Genomic DNA, 19,884 nt, shown 5'->3' on the forward strand with positions numbered 1-19,884 from the left:
CATATACAGAATGTATCTTCCAGCATTCAATGACAGCATGTTAGTATTTCCAATTTAAACATACTCAACCTTTTTTACAAACTTGTGATATATTCTGAAGGAGACTACAAAAGAATGGGGACCATACTTTTTCTAATTCAGCCTTGTTTCCATTGGTGACGGCCCCAAGACGTTCTGATGGAAGAATTCTGAAAGTCTCGTTGTACCGTTGGTCCCCTGTTGGGGGTTTATCTTTAATCCAGACAACGAGTATACATTTATGAGCCACATATAATAATTTGCTTGCCATCTTGACCTGAAGACGTGACAATCTGTACACTATTTTCTAACTATACACTACCAGACTTTCAAGTCGTCCCAAACATAACAAACTCACATTGGAGATATGTGACAAATAACGACATGTTCAAAAAATGGGCTCAAAATATCAAACATTATTGAAATCCTCAGATTTAAATGGACTCCTAGTCTGAAGCTAAAAAAAGTATGGTCTGTGCCCATCATACACCCGTGTATTCCTGAAAATATGCAGACTGGCTCTGAAGTTCGTTAACTAGTGCCGTCTCATCCAGACTGCAAATTGAGGCAAAAATCTGTGCAAAGGTCATGTAGCATATTCCAGCCTTTAATCACAGGTTAATGCATGCTTAAATGTCAGAAGGTTTTAAAAATCTATGGCATTAAAATTGCCACGTGATAAAGACAAGGTGACATGTCCATGCACCCCTAGCACCATTCATGATTTAAGACTTACAACATCTTAAAACTGAAAGGGTGTTTTTGAGCACCTTCTACTATTGGTGTTATTATTCTGTAGAACACGCCACTCAAATCTGAAATCTCTTTCTCTTGGCTTCAGGAACATGAGTAACCAGAGTGCCGAAGTAGATCAGACAAGTGAGTTGGACTCTGCGCCCACAGCACTCGACTTGCTCGTCCTAGAGACCTTGCTCTCCTTCTTCCTCCTGCTGCTGTTGGTTTGGTTCCTCAACCGGGAATTCGAGGTCAGCTACCGCCTACATTACCACGGAAATGTGGAAGCTGACAAGCATCGCATCAAGATCCAGAGCATGCGAGATCAAGCGGACTGGCTGCTGGGTAACATCATCCCCATCCATGTTGCCGAGCAGCTAAAGGTCAACCAGAGTTACTCTAAAAATCACGACAATGTCGGGGTCATCTTCGCAAGTATCGTCAACTTCAGCGAATTCTACGAAGAGAGCTACGAGGGTGGGAAAGAGTGCTACCGAGTACTTAACGAACTCATCGGAGACTTCGACGAACTGTTGCGCAAGCCTGCATTCTCAAATGTAGAGAAGATTAAAACCATTGGTGCCACCTACATGGCGGCGTCTGGATTAAATGGGCAGCAGTGCCAAGAACAGCCACATCCGCACGCCCACCTATGTGCCCTCTTTGACTTCGCCCTTGAAATGATGCGCGTGGTGGACGATTTTAATAAGAACATGTTGGGTTTCAAGTTCAAGCTGAGAATTGGCTTCAACCACGGGCCCCTGACTGCCGGCGTCATCGGCACTACCAAGCTGCTTTACGACATATGGGGCGACACGGTCAACATCGCTAGCCGCATGGACAGCACAGGAGTGGAGTGCCGCATACAGGTTAGTGAAGAGAGCCACTGTGTGCTCTGCAGAATGAACTACGCTTTCGATTATCGTGGCACTGTAAACGTTAAAGGGAAAGGGCAGATGAGGACTTACTTGTATCCCCAAATGAACGAAGGCAGATCGGAGTCCACGCAAAACCTGGAACAAGGCCAGGTGGACAGTGCCGTTGGGCATTTAGAGCCCAACACACTTGCCAATGCAACAACAACATCTGCTGCACCACTAAACCCTCCCTGCACCTCTCCCAATGTTGCCTCTATCAGTGGCCACGGTGTGCCTCAGGGCCGTGTATTAGGACCGTCTCAGATTACAGAGGAGTTGCACCAAGACACTAAGGACAAGTCTCCTGTCCCCGAGCTCAAAGAAAAGGATTACATGAGTCCTTATCAAGCACCATCGCTAAGTGGTACACAACCTCCCTCAATAACACAACCGTATGCGCCGTTAGCCAGACCAGAGACACCTTTACAAGGAGAGGAAGATGAAGATGTAGATGAGCGTACAAAGCTCAGGGCAGTGGATTGATTCAGATTTCCTCCTGACCTTGGCTGACCCTTTTCAAGAGCCAATCCGCATATAATTTTCAGGCTCTACTTCCTTCAAGGGGCTTTTCCGGCCACAACTGTTGGAGTTCCAATAAGTAGCATTAGCCTGTATAGGGCATATGTGTTGATAACGTGACCTAAATAGAAAAATGGGTGCGCTAAGCATCTGCTGTGTGGATCACAGTGTAGCACAGAGGGGGAAATGGATAGAGTTCATATTTCTGATGTTCTCTAATTTGTTTTTTGTTTATAAAGTGCCTTCACGATATGTAAGATCAGTCAAATGAACAAATGAAAGAGATGTTTGAACAAATATATCAGCATGGCTTTTTGAAAAGACGTGGACAGTGAAAAATGCAGTTTTTTTTTTGGTAATGTATTCCACCTCTAATGCCGTATTATTTTGTTCATTTCATTTTGGTAATGTATTCCACCTCTAATGCCGTATTATTTTGTTCAGTGTTTTCTTTTCCTCTCTCTTTGAGACAAAATGATTGAAAACAAGCCATTTGTTAATTAGAATCAGGATTACAGACTAATGTTTTAAAGTTATTATAATGAATATACAGTCAGTGTATTGGTTTCACCGCTCTACTACGTGTGCGGTCACCTATATCTTATTAAAATAAAACCAAGGAAGACAAGGGCGGATAGATAAAGATGGGCTTCCGGCACTTCTTTCCACAATGCCCATATTAATATCCAGTATATCTGGCAGCAAACAATGTAGCTTTTTTAAAAGCGAGGTAAAAGTGGCTTATGCAAAATAGCAACTCATGAAATGAGGAAAAAACAGCACAATCAGCCTTATTTGTTTGAATCGCAATGAAGAAAAATGGCAGGAACCATGCTGAGCGCTCCCTCCCCTTCATTAGAGGATACAAGGGCCGGTGATTGTAATGCATTCGGAAATTCAGAGTGTAATGGTTGTTGAAAACATGCTGTGTTTGGAGGTTCAGTGCATTTTTTTGCATAAAATTTAGCCCCACAATTTAACGTTTCTCATTGCCTGAGGGAACATCCTACAGGATTCAAAATTAAATGAATAAATCTAACTTTTCAGCATGACACTTACAATATTTAAGGATCTTAACACAGCAGAACGAGCGCCACTGTGTTTTCTCCTAAATGTATATCCAGTAAACTCCAGCCAACGAAGCCTTCGGTGAAGTGTTCGGTTGAACAGATTTTGTAGCTGAATTGTTTATCAGTGCATGTTAATTAATTTCATTCAGTGCCTCGAATCAGTTGTTTTTCACTGTGATCGTGCCAGCAGAGCCTGAGTTGGTATCGCCAATTCGCCAGTTTTTATTGATCACCGTGCACTTGTGATACCAGTTCACTCCATGGCCTTGAGGAAGAAGGTTCTTGTGCTGCCATAGTTGGTGAGAGGCTTGCAATTTTATGTTCATTTCTGCCTACTTTTTTTAGAATATCTGATAGCTTTTTTTATTTGTCAATTCTGTTGAGATTTTGTCAGCAGCTCTTCGAATTAGTTGTTTGTTTTTTTTTCCGACAGTTGTTCCGTGATCTGATTTTCTTTGCTTTTGTTTACCTGATTTTTATTTGTTTTTGTTTTTGTTTCTGATGCATTCAGAACACTAGAGAATAGTCTGCAGTATCTCTTGCGATGCGTCTTACATTTCAATCATCAATCAAGCAAAGCATTTTTAGTTTCTCAAGCAAGTCCTTTATTAGGATCCGTATCTTCTGCCATGTATAATGGATAAGCTTGGCTCTGAGGTTCGAGGAGGACAGATTTCTTTCTTTATTTCTGTTTACAGAGCACTCACTAGTTTGTTCTCAAAAATGGAAAAAATCCAGTGCCTTTTTGTTCACTCTTTTCCCCCTCGATTGTAACACCAGGTTGCTTCAGAGTCAAAATATCAGGGTGTCTTTTTGATGCTGCAGCTTTCAGAACACCTGCAATATTATGTTATTGTATCATATTATTACCTCTTTGATGTGAATTATAATTACAGCCTTTTAAAAAAAATAATAAAATACACTGTGTATCTTTAAATGGAACTTTTCGGGATGGAAAAGGGATTTGATTTTGCTGTTAATTGTTTTAGGGTTCACTGCACATTCACCTTTGAGTTATTGTATCACTCCATTGGCTAAAGAAGCCCAGTGCTGACAGTATTGAATTATAATTAATTGTGCATAATGTATGTGGTTTTGTATTAAATGCATTTGCGTTTATTGTGGCTGTGCATGAATCGGTGTGCAGCCATGGAGCCTAATATCAAAAGGGCATATTTATAAAAGGGAGCCACCTAAAGCAAGGAGAAATGGGTTTTTGCACTCAGTAACGTAACAAGCACCAAAGGCCTAACTCTTGAAAAGTGCCTCACATTCAATTCTACTAAAGTTTTATATTTTAAATGAACTAAAATGGAAAAGTGTGAATTTAATCTTGTTCTATATGTGCGATTGATTTCAGTTTGGAGAATCATGTTTTTATTTTCATTTCATTTATTTTAGTTTTGTATAGAATTGAACAAATCTTAATTGGTTAAGAGACGTATATTTGAGTGCAAATATAAAACCTGTTTGTTTTGGTGCTCGTGTTAAAAATATGCCCTTAAATATTCACATGCTTTTATTAACTGTATCAATTATTTTTGTGCCATATATGGGAATGTGTATACCAAAGAATTTAATAGTGTGGGCTGTGGGAAAGATATTATTGATTTGTTTGTTTTTTTTCTTCTAGCTGCACGTTCTTCAATAATTTGTTTTTATGCACATGAGACACAGCGGGTATTGATTTATTAGCCGTTATATTCAGGCAAAAAGCATAATCTGTATACATTTGCACAGTGCACTCACTTTGTATGTACATATGATGTATTATTTGATTTTTATGTTTCAGAGTTGATAATGCATGTGCCAGATTTCGAGAGTAGAGAAACAATGAAAAGATACCAGAAGTGGTGTGTGTCTGTTTTATGTGTGGGAGAATTTATTTATTTTAAATAATGGCAATTTAAATCACGATTAACCATCATTTAATGTTTTAAATTGATATTTTTATTAATATCAAAAGAGATGTGTATGTTTGGTGAGGGTCGGAATATAATTTAAGACGAGAACAAAAATCAATAGAATCAACAGAATATAAAAATGTAATTTGCACTGCTGCACAACAACTTGTTTTAATGCAAACTAATATTGGCTAAATGTAAAACTTTCAAATTATTGCCCCCCCCTAAAAAAAAAATAGGCATAAAATATCAAAATAATATTTTTGTATTATAAGTTTAAGATTTATATATTTAAAATGAATATAAATTGCACTGCTTCTCCACAACTAAATGTAAAACTATTTATTTCAAATTCTTGCCCCAATACGAGTATTGATGGTCGTCTAGCGCCTCCAGCGGCCGCGTCGCGCGCTGACAGCAGGTCTGACGTAGGGCGTGATTGCGCTCGCGCTCCCCCTCCCCCTCGGCTCCGTCTATCTGGAAAAAGAAAAAAAAACTTTTTGTATCGAAGGAATCAACAGCCGCCATCTTGTCTCGGCTCTGAATCAGGATTTCGATAGAGCACTATTTTTCATTTTTGGACGCGGAGCATCCAAATCGAGGTCGGACGACACCGTTCAGCGGAAAATGACAGCTTTATATCGCCGCGAAGGAATTTTTGGCGAAAAATTCTGGATTTAATCGGCGCTCGTCGGCCACAAAACCCTCGTATATCTGATTTCCCTTCAGAGCGGCGCTTGCGTCTGTATTTCGCTCCGAGCGGTTATTGTTTACCGGACGCTTTTGGAGGACAGACAGCGCTGAGGGGACCGTTTTGCAAAAATATTGCATTTTTATGCAACCGTGCATTTTGACACGGTTTTTGCACCGAAAAATATTGACGTCAGAAAATGGATCGCGTGCCATTGCAACATTAACGACGCTCGCGCGCGAGGACTCCTGTGGATATTTTATTTGGGATTTAACGTTGAAAGGAGGCGTTTTCTCGGTAATATAACGATGATAATGTGGGTGTTGGGTGTTGGATTATCATGGGGTGAATGGTGGTGGCGACGCGGGGCGCTGTTGCTGCTTTTTTGAGAAAATCCTCCGCCGCTCCACACTCCCCACGTCTTTCAAAAGTAAGGTAACATCTGTTTTTCGGACGAAAGGATCCTTCGCTTTGATTTTTTCCCTCGCAACATTCAGCCAGAAGCTCATTTTGGTCGCAATGGCTGAAAATGTGCTGGAAGGTGGGCCTCCGAGCGCGAAGCGAGCGAAGCTGACGGCACCTGCTCCAGGTAAAGTCCAGCAGCAGGCCTCATCCCAAACCTGCTGAATACACCTATAAACACTTATTCACCAGTCCATTAACCTTCTCCTCTAAATGAAGTCATCTGGTCACCCTCAGCGTGTCTTTACATGCAGTGAAAGTCAGTGGTGACTGACATTTTGAGTTTTTGACAGACAGGAGGGTGAATAATGTGCAGTTTAGACCTAAGTTACCAATGAAACTAGCATTGCGAGAATAATGCATCTGAAGCTTAGCCTAATAGTTATCGTTTAAACGTTTGTGCATTTAAGCATCCCACTGCTGTCTATCTAATAGGCCCAGATTACATTTTTAAATCGTATTGCATTCATTCTTCAGGGTTTTGTGGAAAGAGCTCCAGCTGAAGGACAGATCCAGGAGAATGTCCCGGGACAGTTTCTCAAAGTGACATTTTTTTCGTTTATGGTCGCTATGATGCAGTCATACGGTTATAATTGCTTACTAGGAAGGTGCACCATTTGTATTTAGAGCTTTTATTAAAAAAATAAAGTTTTATCATGCGTTTGACGTTGATTTTGTTAAAAGCACTTCTTAATTATTATAATTTTTTTTCAACGTTATTAATCTCTCTCTCATGACCAACCGGCTTTAAGCCGCATAAAAGTGGATGTATCTGAACTTGACAAGGCAAAAACTTACTGAGTGCAGTTTTGAGACTTAAAAATATTAAAACCCCATGGCTGGTAGGGGTGTGCGATATTGAAAAAAAATGATATCGCGATATTTTGGGGATTTTTCCGATAACGATAATTAGACGATATTTTGCCGATTGTGCTGATATCTGACTGCTGTGGACAGCTGCGGTTTTTGATATTCTTCATATTCTGTGTGGTCAGCAGTGGCGTAACTTTGCTTTGAAAAGTGGTGGGGACACCGCACAAAACGTTTTGCTATTTGTTTATTTAATAACCGAATTTACTTGGGGACTGAGTTCAGAGTTGGAAATGCACTTAATTTCCACACATGCATCACATTCACAAATATGTCTATAAACATCCAAATAAGCAAAACGTAACATTCACAATGTGGAACAACTTGCTAAAAGGACAACTTGCTAAAAGTAGGTGTGATCAATGCACGCGCTGAACGAAGAATCAACATTACGTCAAGAGTCAAGACAAGCCCACAAAATGTTTCCTCATCCAATCAAATAATTTAACCAATCCTGAACTACGCAAAACCTTGTGTAAAACATGAATGAGAGTTCATTTGTGTTTGAAATAGTTAAACTACCTTTATTAATTAAATAATTAAATAAATGAAATTGTTTTGACGAATCTTTTTTTTATGACGTTTTTATAAAAGCTCTATTTTTTCCTCCCCCACCCCACATGTAAAGGCTAGTTAACGGTAAATGTTGCTACCTATAGCATAAATGTTAAAACATCAACAAAATGTCCAAAAGAAAGTGTGGAAGTGATATAAGAAGCTTTTTAGTGAAGCAGCCACGCACAGTAAAGGCCATTGCACACTGAGTCCGAATTTTTCATCCGAAATTTTCGCACGTTGAAAAATAAATACGAACTCACGTTGCCAATCACGTTTGCACACTGCCTCCGAAATTGTCGTCCGTCAAAAAAAAATCGGATCGGGTTCGATTTTTTGCGTTTTTCGCATCCGTATAAAGCATTTTGAGATGCTTTGAGAAGTTGTTTTGACCATTTAGAGCCACCGTACAAGCGAAAGCCAAAATGGTGTCAGACAAATTAATACACTTCGTCTTGCAGCACAGAGCACTTTATGACAAACAAATTGCGGAATACAAAGATACAGAATATAAAGAACTGCTGTAGCCTATTTTTTTTATGCCTGGCACGCACCTTTCCGATGCCGCAGTTCGGGGGGTGTGTGTGTGTGTGTGTGTGTGTGTGTGTGTGTGTGTCTGTGTGTGTATCCATACCTCAGACAGTCTCTGTTCAGGATAAATTGGTTCACGGAAATTGGTGGTCTTCTTTTTAATATGTGGATTCAGTATCGCTAGCAAAGTATCAAACTGAGGCACTGACATCCTGAAATAAACTTTGAATCTCTCGAGATAATCCCGCAGCTCTTTGATAAGGAGGTGGAACTCTCCTTCCTCTCTGCGCAATCTAAGGATTGGATGGACCCAATATTTCCTTTTTCTTTTTCTTTTTCTTTTTTTAAAAAGAGAGAGGCCAACAAAATCATCCTCGCTGCTTGAAGACATTTTGTATAGTTTTGCGAATTCTTTCGCAACGGATTAATTAAAACGCATCGGACTCCGTGTGCAAGGTCTCTGTGCGTGACGAATTTTTAAGATTGCGAATGCGAAAAAACGCATGCGAAAATTTCGGACTCAGTGTGCAGAGACCTTAAGACTAAAATACAGTATTAACATTGTAGACTACAAATAAATTTTAAAAGAGGTACAGGATCTGTAGACTAATTAATTATAGGGAAAGGAAACTACATATCCCATGACGCATATCGCGTATCTCGCGATAGTTTCACAACGAGACTTAATATTCATCTTTGAGGATGTTGAAAAGCTTCTGACCGGCGGAAAAATTTGTTAAATGAATGAATTAGATTATGAAGAGTGACGATTTGTAGATGGTGCTTTTCCTTTAATACATACCTTACGCAATCTATTTTTCAGTTACTTTTTAAAAGTGGTGGGGACAATATCGAGCCTGGTAAAAAGTGGTGGGGACATGTCCCACCCGTCCCACCCGTAAATTACGCCTATGGTGGTCAGTTCACATCAGTGATAGAAATCATCTTTAAACTGATTTTTACCTTTAATCAAGCAATTTGAGCTTTTAATAAAGCCATTGTTTTCTAAAAGTATGCATCTTTAGAGTTAAATTGTTATATTTTATCAGTCAATTAGACTAAGACATTTAGGCTGTTACCAAACAAATTAAACCAGTATCAACACAATTAGGCTTAGCTCACACTGCAGGCTAAAGTGGCCCAAATCCGATTTTCTTATGACCGTCTGAACAGCACAAATCAGGCCCAGGCCACTTTCATATGTGGTCCTAAATCGGATACATATCCGATGTTTTGCAATGATACTTCAGTCTGAACGGCCATGTCGAATTTCATGCGATTGTTACGTCATTGAAATGTGACAGACGTCACAATTCTGCGCCGGAGGAGGCGGGAAGATTAAAACCATAATGGCAGACTTTGTTATTTAGGCTCCAATTGCACATTAACTTAAAAATTGCTAAACACACGCTAACACGAGCAGCATCCATTTTTATTTCCGCAAACACAGTGCACTGCGTCTGACGTCACGTCTTCTTCTGCGCATCACTTCAGGGCCGTATACGGTTCACACGTGAGACCGATGGCAGTCGCATTTAAATGACAATGTGAACAACAGCGCTAAAAAATCGGATCTGAGCATTAAGACCTGCAGTGTGAACGAAGTCCTAATCTTTGCAGAAGTTGCGTCTGAAGTGGCCTTTAGATGCGTTTACATACTGTTTGCAGCTCAGAGGGACATGGAGTGCTTTGACCTGCAGTTACAAATGCATATTGTTTTGATATTTTAAACATAAAACATTAAATACTGATATTTGAAATTATTTTAAAATGAACAGATACTTTGAATGTGAAATTAAGATCGCCAGCAGGTGGCAGCAAGTCATTGTTAAGGGAGTCATTGCGAATGAACCGAATCTTTTAAACGGTTGATTCATTCAGGAACTAAACATTGTCATGTTGCTCAGAGATGCAAAAAACTGCTGTGGCTGTTTGGAATTATTTTTTGTTGGCGCAATGGAGCAAAAACAGGCAATACGGTGTCTAAAACGTAAGTGTCTTAATATTAACTTATTGTTTATTGAACTGTTGTATAAAAACAATATCACAATCATGCTTATTTTTGAACAAAAAAACGGCACTCTTCGTGTGATTGTAACTATATGAAATGATTTATATATATATATATATATATATATACATTTTCTGCCCTCATATCTTGAATTTTGTGATAATGCATTTTAATAGACTGAATCATGCATGCAGTGAAAGAACAAGCTCTAAATGCACACACGCTCTAGTCTAGACTTCAGCGTGCACTCTGTAGGGGTGTTTTGTTTGGTTTTTGCAAAATACTCGATAATGTCAAATTGCACATCGTTAAAACAACAACTACGATATGATCGCAGACTAAATATATTGAACACCCCTAATGGCTGGCCGCTCGAGAAGCCATACTAGCGCTTTGTGAGTGCGCAAATGTCTCTCAGTTTGTCTTAAATGTGGCAAGCACTCCTGCTTTGTTCAGATGGAGGAATTTTGCTGTAAATAAATACAATCCAGGCCGAGTTCAGAGACATGCGAATGTGCTGTTTGTGAGCTTGCTTGTCCAAATAGTTGATAATTGTGTGCTTCGACTTTGTGCTTTCGACGAGTACTTTGTTGTATTAGCTTGCAAACCTGTAACTTTTAGGCCCGTTTGAAGCGTCACCTCAGTTGTCATTAACCACATAAATGACTGTAGTGGCCATCACAGTTTGCATGCTATAGGCCTAGATTAGCATCATTTGTGCAATGACTAGTGCTCAAATGTGTTAAAAACTCTGCACAAACAGGCTGCATAAATTCAGCATGTTATGTGTCTGCAGGTAGCTAGTGTGTTTGTATGTAAACTTGAGCTGTTGGTTTAATAGCCGAGAAGTCTTGTTGCACCTGTAGAGACCTGTTTCTCTGGCCGCTGTGCTGTTCTTTCACAAAGTAGTGCTTGTTGGACCATCACACAGCATCCATCTTGCCTACATGCGTTCGGACTATATTACTTCATGATATGATTATTTTGATAGGTGAAGTGTGTGATATGTTTCAGGAAGTGTTTTCACCATCAAGCCAAACAATTCCAGTTGCGTTTGGACTTGAGCAGTGCGGATACATGCCTCTTGTGACGTGACCTTTGTTTTCTAGAATAGTAAAGTATTTTTCCTCACACCAACTCAGCATCATATTATGCAGTAAATATTTCGTCAATAAATGTTTCTTTTGTAGCAAGTTTAGGAATTTTTTCCATCTTTATATTTTTGAAGTTCTGTTTATATAAGCCCCACATATTGCACTTCGACTCCCATTTTCGGGTACATTTTCATGCACTAATGTATTCCGATTAAAAATTTAGTGCCCAGTCACCGCGGTCAAAACTGGAAGAAAGCTTTGGTGTGATAATGTTGCTGAAGCTATCATGAGTATAATTGTTGTTTTTGCCATGTTGACTTGATAAATATGTCAGAAGAGCTTTTTTAGTGCAAATATTTAGTAACTATTCAGTTTTCTCCACAGACTCGTTCATAAAGCAATAATGAACATATGCATGTTCTATTGAGAAGATATCGCATATTCACACATTTACGACTGGATGATATTTTTCCAGTTGACAAGATAATTTCATCTCTACCAATCTGATCAAAATTTAATTTGGTTCAGTGTTTACATGAAGGCTTTTCAATACGAGTATGAACAGATAACATATATTCTTGGTAACATATCCAAGTGCCACAGGTAACATATCCGAGTGACCCATCTTGGTATGGTGAACCTGAAACCAGTCTAATTGTACAAAGTTTCCTTAACTGATCAGTCAACTGGTGAGGAATCGGCTAAAAGAGCAACATCCCTAACACTCCCAAAAGGCCACACAACAGTCAGCTAAACCTTAGACTTCTGCACTGAGTTAGTTAACTCACGCACATGCCTTCCCTTAGAGCGCTTGAGTGCTGCACACACCAGAGATGTGTCCAGCTGTGCTGTGAACATGCTTTGAGACACCATGCAAATCAAAGAATATTGCCAGAGATCTTTATGCATGAGTTATTGGATGTTTACATGGCCGTGGGTGATTTGTTACGATAATCATAAACTGCTGTAATTTAAAAAATAAAACAATGTATAAACAAAAATAGATCTGAAAAGATAATTAATTATTTAGTAATTAATAAATTTTTAGCTATAATACATTCTTAAAGGTTCTTTATTGGTATCTTGGTTCCATCAAGAATCTTTCCGTTGGTTGAAAGGTGCTTTATTTGGGAATAAGTTTCACACTAAGAAAAAAATGGTTCTTTTTAGAACTGTTCACTGTAAGTTCTTTGTAGAACTCAAAATGGCTCTTATCTGGCATTGTTGCGAAAATACATAATTTTTCAATATTGATGTCATGTGGACAGATAGCAGTTAGCCTAGGGCGCTAAGCCAGGTTTAGTCTTTACTAAATTCTGTTTTTTTTTTTTTTTTTTTTTTTTCACAGAACATGCATATTTAAATATAAGTCACAGATAATAGTATATATCATTATTTGAGTTTGATTAATTGTACAGCCCTACTTTTGATTTATTCATTCAAAATTTCCCGAATTCCACGACATTTCACATTATACAGTAAATTCAGTTTTTATAACAGGGTTTCATGATTCTGTTCACATATTCTGTATCACAGAAATTGTAGGCAAATGGTTCAAAAAGGGAATAAAAGGAAAAAGTGTGTGTCATTTTCTAAATGAATAAGGATCACACACTACCTAAATAATCGGTTCTGGCTCTGACTTTTGGCAACTAGCATCCAGACTGCAAAATCAAGGCAAAAATCTCGGCAAAAGTTGCGTAGCTTATTGCAGCTTTAAGTTAGCCCTCTTTGAAAAGTTGTTTCTCTAAATTCATCATTGCTTTGAAACAAAATCACTGACCTAATATATTTCAAGACACTTACTGTTGTACTTCAGGTCTTTGAGCAGTGTTCCGTTAATTATGTAAAATTAATGTAGATTTTTTGTGGTCACTATTACAATTTTTGGCAATAAAATATATTTAGTGTATTTATTGAATATTTATCAGTTCTCTATGCATTATTTTTCAGTTGTTCCAATTGTTAATATTTTTGAACATATTATAAGTTGTGCCAAAAGTAGGGTTGCAAAGAGGCGGAACATTTCTGGTAAGTTTCTGGAAATAGTCTAGAATTTTTGGAAACTTTAAAGGATTTTTTTTTTGTGAAAATGTTTGGAAAGTTTCCAAAAATGTTCTGCTCCTTTGCAATCCTAGTCAAAAATACAAACAATTAGGGATGTCCCGATACAACGTTTTGACTTCCGATACGATAACGATATTGCAGCCTTCAGTACTAACCGATACCGATACAAATCCGATACAATAATCAGCACAAATCATGAATACTTCTACCTATTTCGTTGTGTGGAATGTATGAACGGCTAGATCAAACTGAGAACAAAAGTCAGCAACAGTAAGTATGGAAAAAAACTATCAATTTATTAACTATTGGTTGCATAAATGTGAACCTTTTACATAAGAATATATAAAAAATAAAGAATAAATATTAAGACCCTGAAAAATATCTTAATTGAATAAACAAAAATATATTTTTTAAAGTGCAAAATACTAATTAAAGGTCACTTCAGTTATTTATTTTTTACCGTCAGCAAATGGTATGAACAGCTGAGAGCAGGAACATAAGAAAAAAAAAATATTGTTAATTGACCAACTGCTAAAGGTTGAGTGTCCAAAGTTTCAATTTCACACACACTGCCCGTAAAGAATGAGATCGTTGCATTTACTATCCACAAAAAATAGTGCAATGATCCAATCCCTTTCTCATATTAGCAGCATTATCTCTTAGAACGACATGGACCTTCTTTTTGTCGACTTTCCAGTCACGCAGCATCTCCTCCATGGCGTTTGTGATGGCGTTAGCTGTGTGTGAACCTCTGAACTCGCGTGCATGTAAAACTGCTCTCTGCAAAGTAAAGTCAGCGTCTATCCAGTGCGCAGTCAGACTCAAACTCAATAAAGATAGCGGGCAGTTTTCTGAGCTCCAGATGTCAGTGGTGAAGCTAACAGCACTTGCTTTATCCAGATGCATAGCAATACACTCTTTAACTTCTTTATACATCTGGGGTATGGTTTTGTCGACAATGTAGTGGCGGCTGGGCATAACGTAGCGAGGCTCGAGGTGTTCAATTAAGCGTTTAAACCCAATATTACTCACCACCGACAGTGGCTGGTCATCGAGCACAATAAACTGGCATATCCTTTCTGTTAAGGTTAATGCCTTTTTGCTATCTCTTGGGAATTTGTCACGCTTTGCGAGGGTTTCAGGCAGCGTTGGTTGCTTGAGGTTGCCAGAGGATTGTTTCCTTAACTCAGTGGTCTTGCGAAAGTCCTCATGCAGAGTTTTGTGATGCTGCTTCAAATGCGCGATGAGGTTGGACGTACTAAACTTTCCCGGTTCTGTTCCACCACGGGAAACTTGTGCATGACAAGTGTTGCACTGAGCCACACTGTCTTTTTCGGACTTTAATGAAAAATACTGCCACACGGCCGACATCGCTCTTTTTCTTTGCTACTTCGCTAGCAAGCAGTGTTGTGATCACGTGGGCTTTGCACGCTGGCTCTGGAGGCTGCTGGATAGAATAGCTGTAACGGAGTTTAGAGCGGAACGGACTGCTTATATCGGAGATTTTCAACGTAGTCCGATATAATCCGATAGAGTTTTTTTGGGCTGATATCGGACCTATTTCCGATATCAATATCGGATCGGGACATCCCTACAAACAATACACTGTGTACTTATACTATGCAATATGTACTGAACTGTGTAGTGGATGAATTCAGTAAGATTATTTTGTCATCTAGCATCAGAATCTGTTGACAGTTTAGTGCATGAAATATCCATCATGAACTTTTTCTTTGGAATTTTCAGTGTGAACACACTACTCAGTCTCTTTACAAAACAGCATGGAATAGTGTATGTGCGTGAATGTGAACGCACCTATCATTTTGCAAGGTTATAACAAGGCCTGCACAGACCCTGACGTATTCCCCATCTTTGCATCTTCGTTCATGGATTTGGCAGGCGACTTTCTGGCTACCAATACAACTGTAGCGTTGCAAGTTAAATTTGACAGATTTTCCCTACAATCATTTCAGAAAATGTGGAAAAAGTGTGTCGATTCCATTTGAACTTTGTCATAACGAGAGGGCTGAAAATCGTTTCTGAAATGGCTGTCGTTTGAAGCTCAACATGCCATGCTGGTCTATTATGGGCTTTTTGTGTGTTTTTGATGACTGAGGCGCGATAGTCACTTCCTGGGTGACAGATGGATTAGAATGTTCCTTTTCTTAAATGAAAGCTCTTTAAAACCCATCAGCCGTCCAAATTGATGCGTTACAGAAGTCAAGTAGAATCAAGAGGGCTGGAGCTATTTCACTAGAGTAATTCTGGCGTGATACACCAGTTGTGTGGGGCCATTTAGTGGTGTCTTAGTCTGAAAGCACAGACCTGGATCATCTCAGTTGTGATAACACATCATAGGACAGTCAGACCAAATTAAATCCACTGTCTTTAGAGAAAACGCACTCAGAAGCCAACCAAGCCAAGCACAGCATGGTTTTGTTTTTGTCTGTGACGAAGACCACAGAGAGATTTTGTCATATTTCTGTATTTGTTACATGAAAACTTACATATTTTAGGTTGTTTGAAGTAGTTGGCTAATTGCTTTTCATGAGCTTAGTTACAGAAACGTCCTTATATCTTCTTAGAAACCATGGAATTTAGAAACTTGGTCAAGAATTAAGACATTTCTATAATACAGTTAAGCAAGTTCATGGTCAAGTCCACAAAAAAAATGATGAATTTAAACTTTTTATTGTGCAAAAGTTCGAGAGTCTTCATAAACAAACACGCTTTGAATTGAAGTCTGTAAAATGTAATTTTCTTGAAGTTTGCTGAAGGTCGGCTTGCTAATGGGAATTGATTTTGAGAAATTCTCAGAGAGGGTGTTAGCATGTCAACAGTTAATGCTAAAGCCCAACATGCCATCTGCATGATAAAATCATCTGAGAATTTGCTTTAATTCAATTTGTTTTCAGAAAAACGACCAAATCTGTTAATGCTAAAACTTTAAAATAGATTTTTTTTTTTTAAATATTGTTAATTATAGAAAATATAATATTTTTCTGTATAGAAAAAATACTTTTATAAGCCATTGAATTTAAACAAAACTAATTAAGAAATCTTGCTGATTTTAGTTTATTGACAGTGAAGTGTTTCATGTGATCGAACACCTGCCTAAAGTTTTTGGATTACAATATTGGATTAAATATGACATCATCTTCCTTCAGAAATCATTCTAATATACTGATTTGATGCTCAAGAAACATTACTTACTATCATCAGTGTTGAAAACAGTTGTGCTGCTTCATATTTTTGTGGAAAAACCATGAAACATGAACCACACAGAATTTCAAAAGAACAGAGAGAAATCTTTTGTAACATTATAAATGTCTTGACTGTCACTTTTAATAAATGTAATGCATCCTTGCTAAATACAAATATCAGTTGCGATATTATAGGATCAAATCGATATTATAACTGAGAAATGCCCAAATGAACCAGAATGAATTAGAATTAGACTTGAAAATGATTATTCTAAGATTGAAATGTGGGATTTAGGGAGCGACTGAAAGCAACAGAGATGGATAGCTGAACTAAAAGTCTTGGTTTGTATGTATCTTTTGCTACCCTCCCCATACGAATGAAATCCCAGGCGAGGCGCACCTGTCCCAGCTCAGACAGCCTGCTATCTTTCAGACGCTGTGAACGACAGCTGTGGTCTGCTGCTGCGCGGATAGACTATTTATAGCCCCCCGCCGGAGCCACTATAACGAGCTTCAGCCCGATGGTGGAGGGAGAAATCTGGATCCCCGTTGGGACTCGAGACTCCAAGGTGCTTCCGAACGTGGACGTTGCTTTGCATTTTGGCTCGACTCCAAGCACGGAGAGGGTGGGACGTTGGCACTAGACAGCTGAGTGTGTAAGCGAGGACTTGCACGAGTCTGGCTCCGTGATGTGGGTCATTAAACAGGGAGCGAAAGAAAAGGGATGATCCCTACTTCTGCCTCCCTCATGTTTAGCACCTGCTGTGTCTGGCAGCGTGTCTGTGTTTACTCTCGAACCGGTGCGACCTCAGCGCTACCCGTGCTGCATCTCAATCAGAGTCGTGCATAGATCGACTTTGTTGCTCTGGGAAACACCACACAAAATTTTACCAAAATTTCAGGGCTGTGAAAACAGGCTACTTTCAGAATGGGAAACTAGTGTGTGAAATACTGTGCAGTGCCTGCTATTTTATATAAAAGTACCATGTGAAATGTTCTGCGGCGGTAAATATTACAAACGTAGTATGCTATATTGTCATTTGACCTCACTAGCGTACCTGCAAGTTTCTAAAAACAGTATGCGAAACAGTGTTCAGCAGTGAACGTTATGAACAGTCGTCACTGCGTCGGTGTTTGACAACTTGTGTTTTGCACACTATTCAGTGTGTACTGTGCATACTAGTGTGCGGCACACTATGGAGTATGTGCTGTATACTTACTGCCTGTAAGTATAGTATGTAAAGCAGGTTTTCAACAGTAAAAACAAACAGTAGTATGCTATATTGTCGCTTGATTTCATTTGTTTATACTGTAAAATTTGTATTAAAATATTATTTGAAACAGTCTTCAGTAGTGCACGTTACAAATGAGCGTACATTGCATCATTGCTTGGCACACTATGCAGTAGGTACTATACAGACTACCTGTTATTTTTAAATAGCATTTGAAACAGTAGTACACTACATTATTGTTTGTCCTTACTAGTGTGCAAAAATTTTCAATACCGATACCTTGAGTTCGATACCGGTTCCTGAACGATACTTTTTTTGATACCAATTTTATGAAATCAGTTTTTACAAGATTACATTATCTCAAAAAAAATTCTTTTTTTTTCAGCTTGTTGACATGTATACAGACTCAAAGACTCATCTCCTGAGCCACTGCACAAAGGAACAAAATATATCAACACAATAAATCAGTACAAATAATTTTAATAAAGCTCAAATAGTTGTCAGTTTACACTAGTGTGTGCTCGTTTTAAAACGCATAGCTCAGACAGAATCATCATTTCTACTCATTTATTCTAGGTTGTTAAAGACTTCAAGAAATTTAAAGTCTTTATCCACTTTCATAAGTGGATGTTTTATTTTCTTTCACCATATGTTTTATTGTTATTCAATTCTGTGTTGTAGTAGGTCTAATTATTTGAATGCATAACTTATTCTTTAAAGTTACTCAAATTTATTCTTAAAACAGCCTTATGAAATGTTTTATTTTTCCTCAGAAATTCTGTGTTCTGTATCTGGTTTTCAAATGAAGGCATAAAACATTAATTTCATTTATCTTTTAAATGATTGAAAATCAAACTTTATTTATTTGGCAAGCAAAATTTTACTATTAAAATTAAAACATGGAAGAAATGTTGTGCGATCATTACTTTAAAAAAAAAATAGTTATATATAATTTTAATAGTAGCCTAGTAGTAGCAGTACACTCTGCATGAAATAGTGTTCACTGGTAAATGCAACAGTCAGTACTATGCTAAATTGCTGCTTGACGTACTGTACAGTATGTACTGTATACTGCGTATATTTTTATAAAACTAGTATATGAAATAATCTGGTAAATGCCACTTGACCTCAAGTGTTTGGCATGCTATTGGCAGTATGCACTATATATACTACCTACAATTAAAATAAACATATGGAACAGCCTTCAATGGTAAACATAACAAACAGTAGTTTGTTAAATTGTCAATTAAATCTCTCTAGTGTGTGACATATGCAGTATGTACTGTATGCTGCCTGCGTTTTTCTAAAAATATGTAAAACAGTCTTCATTAGTAAACATTGCAAACAGTAGTACGCTACATTGTCGCTAATGTGCTGCATACTAAGTATGTACTGTATACTTTCATAACAGTAGTATATGAAACCGTCTACAGTGGTAAGAACTACAAACGGTATGCAACATTTTTGCATGAGCTCACTAGTGTACAGTAACGTATGCAGTATGTACTGTATCCTGCCTGTGATTTAAAAAAAAAATAAATAGCATGAAATAGTCTTCAGTGGTAAACTTTACAGTTGTATGCTACATTGTTGCTTCTTGTAGTGTGCGGCACACCATGCAGTATACTTTGAAACATTGAGTAAATCATTATCAAATCCATTAATTTTGCACCTGAATCGGTGGTGATATCAGCTCTAGCATCCGTCCTGTTGTGTTGGTGGCATTTACTCTGCTAAACATGCTAACATCTGTTGTTAGTCTCTTACTGTCACAGACGTGATTGAGAACGTCTCCTTTCTACCAGCTGTTCTGAGGTATCATACACACTCCTATGTGTGTATAACGTGTCAGTCGTTCATTAGCAGGTTTTAATAGATGAGGTGAATTTATTAAATCTATTAGCAGACTCGGCGGTGATCAACCTCATGGAGGCATATTGATTTAGACTACTTAGTTTTCCCTCACAGCATGGAGCTGCTAAAACAATATTTTCATGGTGTCAAA

The 19,884-nt window shown here is 38.2% G+C and overlaps 2 protein-coding genes across 9 annotated transcripts in view; both read left to right on the top strand.

Moving 5' to 3' along the window:
• The window catches only part of LOC306867538 (adenylate cyclase type 9-like), a 44,755-nt gene extending 39,654 nt beyond the window's left edge, over window positions 1-5,101 (top strand). Inside the window, exon 10 of the mRNA XM_079413256.1 lies at window positions 860-5,101. Coding sequence (XP_079269382.1) covers window positions 860-2,153 — 1,294 coding nt within the window. The 3' untranslated portion in view covers window positions 2,154-5,101. The remainder of the gene's footprint in view (window positions 1-859) is intronic.
• A 541-nt stretch (window positions 5,102-5,642) lies between these two features.
• LOC306867541 (CREB-binding protein-like) overlaps window positions 5,643-19,884 on the top strand; it is a 49,450-nt gene continuing 35,208 nt past the window's right edge. For all 8 annotated transcript variants that reach the window (XM_079413258.1, XM_079413259.1, XM_079413262.1 and 5 more), the window contains exon 1: window positions 5,643-6,443. In XM_079413258.1, the coding sequence (XP_079269384.1) occupies window positions 6,374-6,443 (70 nt within the window). In that variant the 5' untranslated portion in view covers window positions 5,643-6,373. The remainder of the gene's footprint in view (window positions 6,444-19,884) is intronic.

Source organism: Barbus barbus, assembly GCF_936440315.1.
Source record: "Barbus barbus genome assembly, chromosome: 49".
Classification (NCBI taxonomy): domain Eukaryota; kingdom Metazoa; phylum Chordata; class Actinopteri; order Cypriniformes; family Cyprinidae; genus Barbus; species Barbus barbus.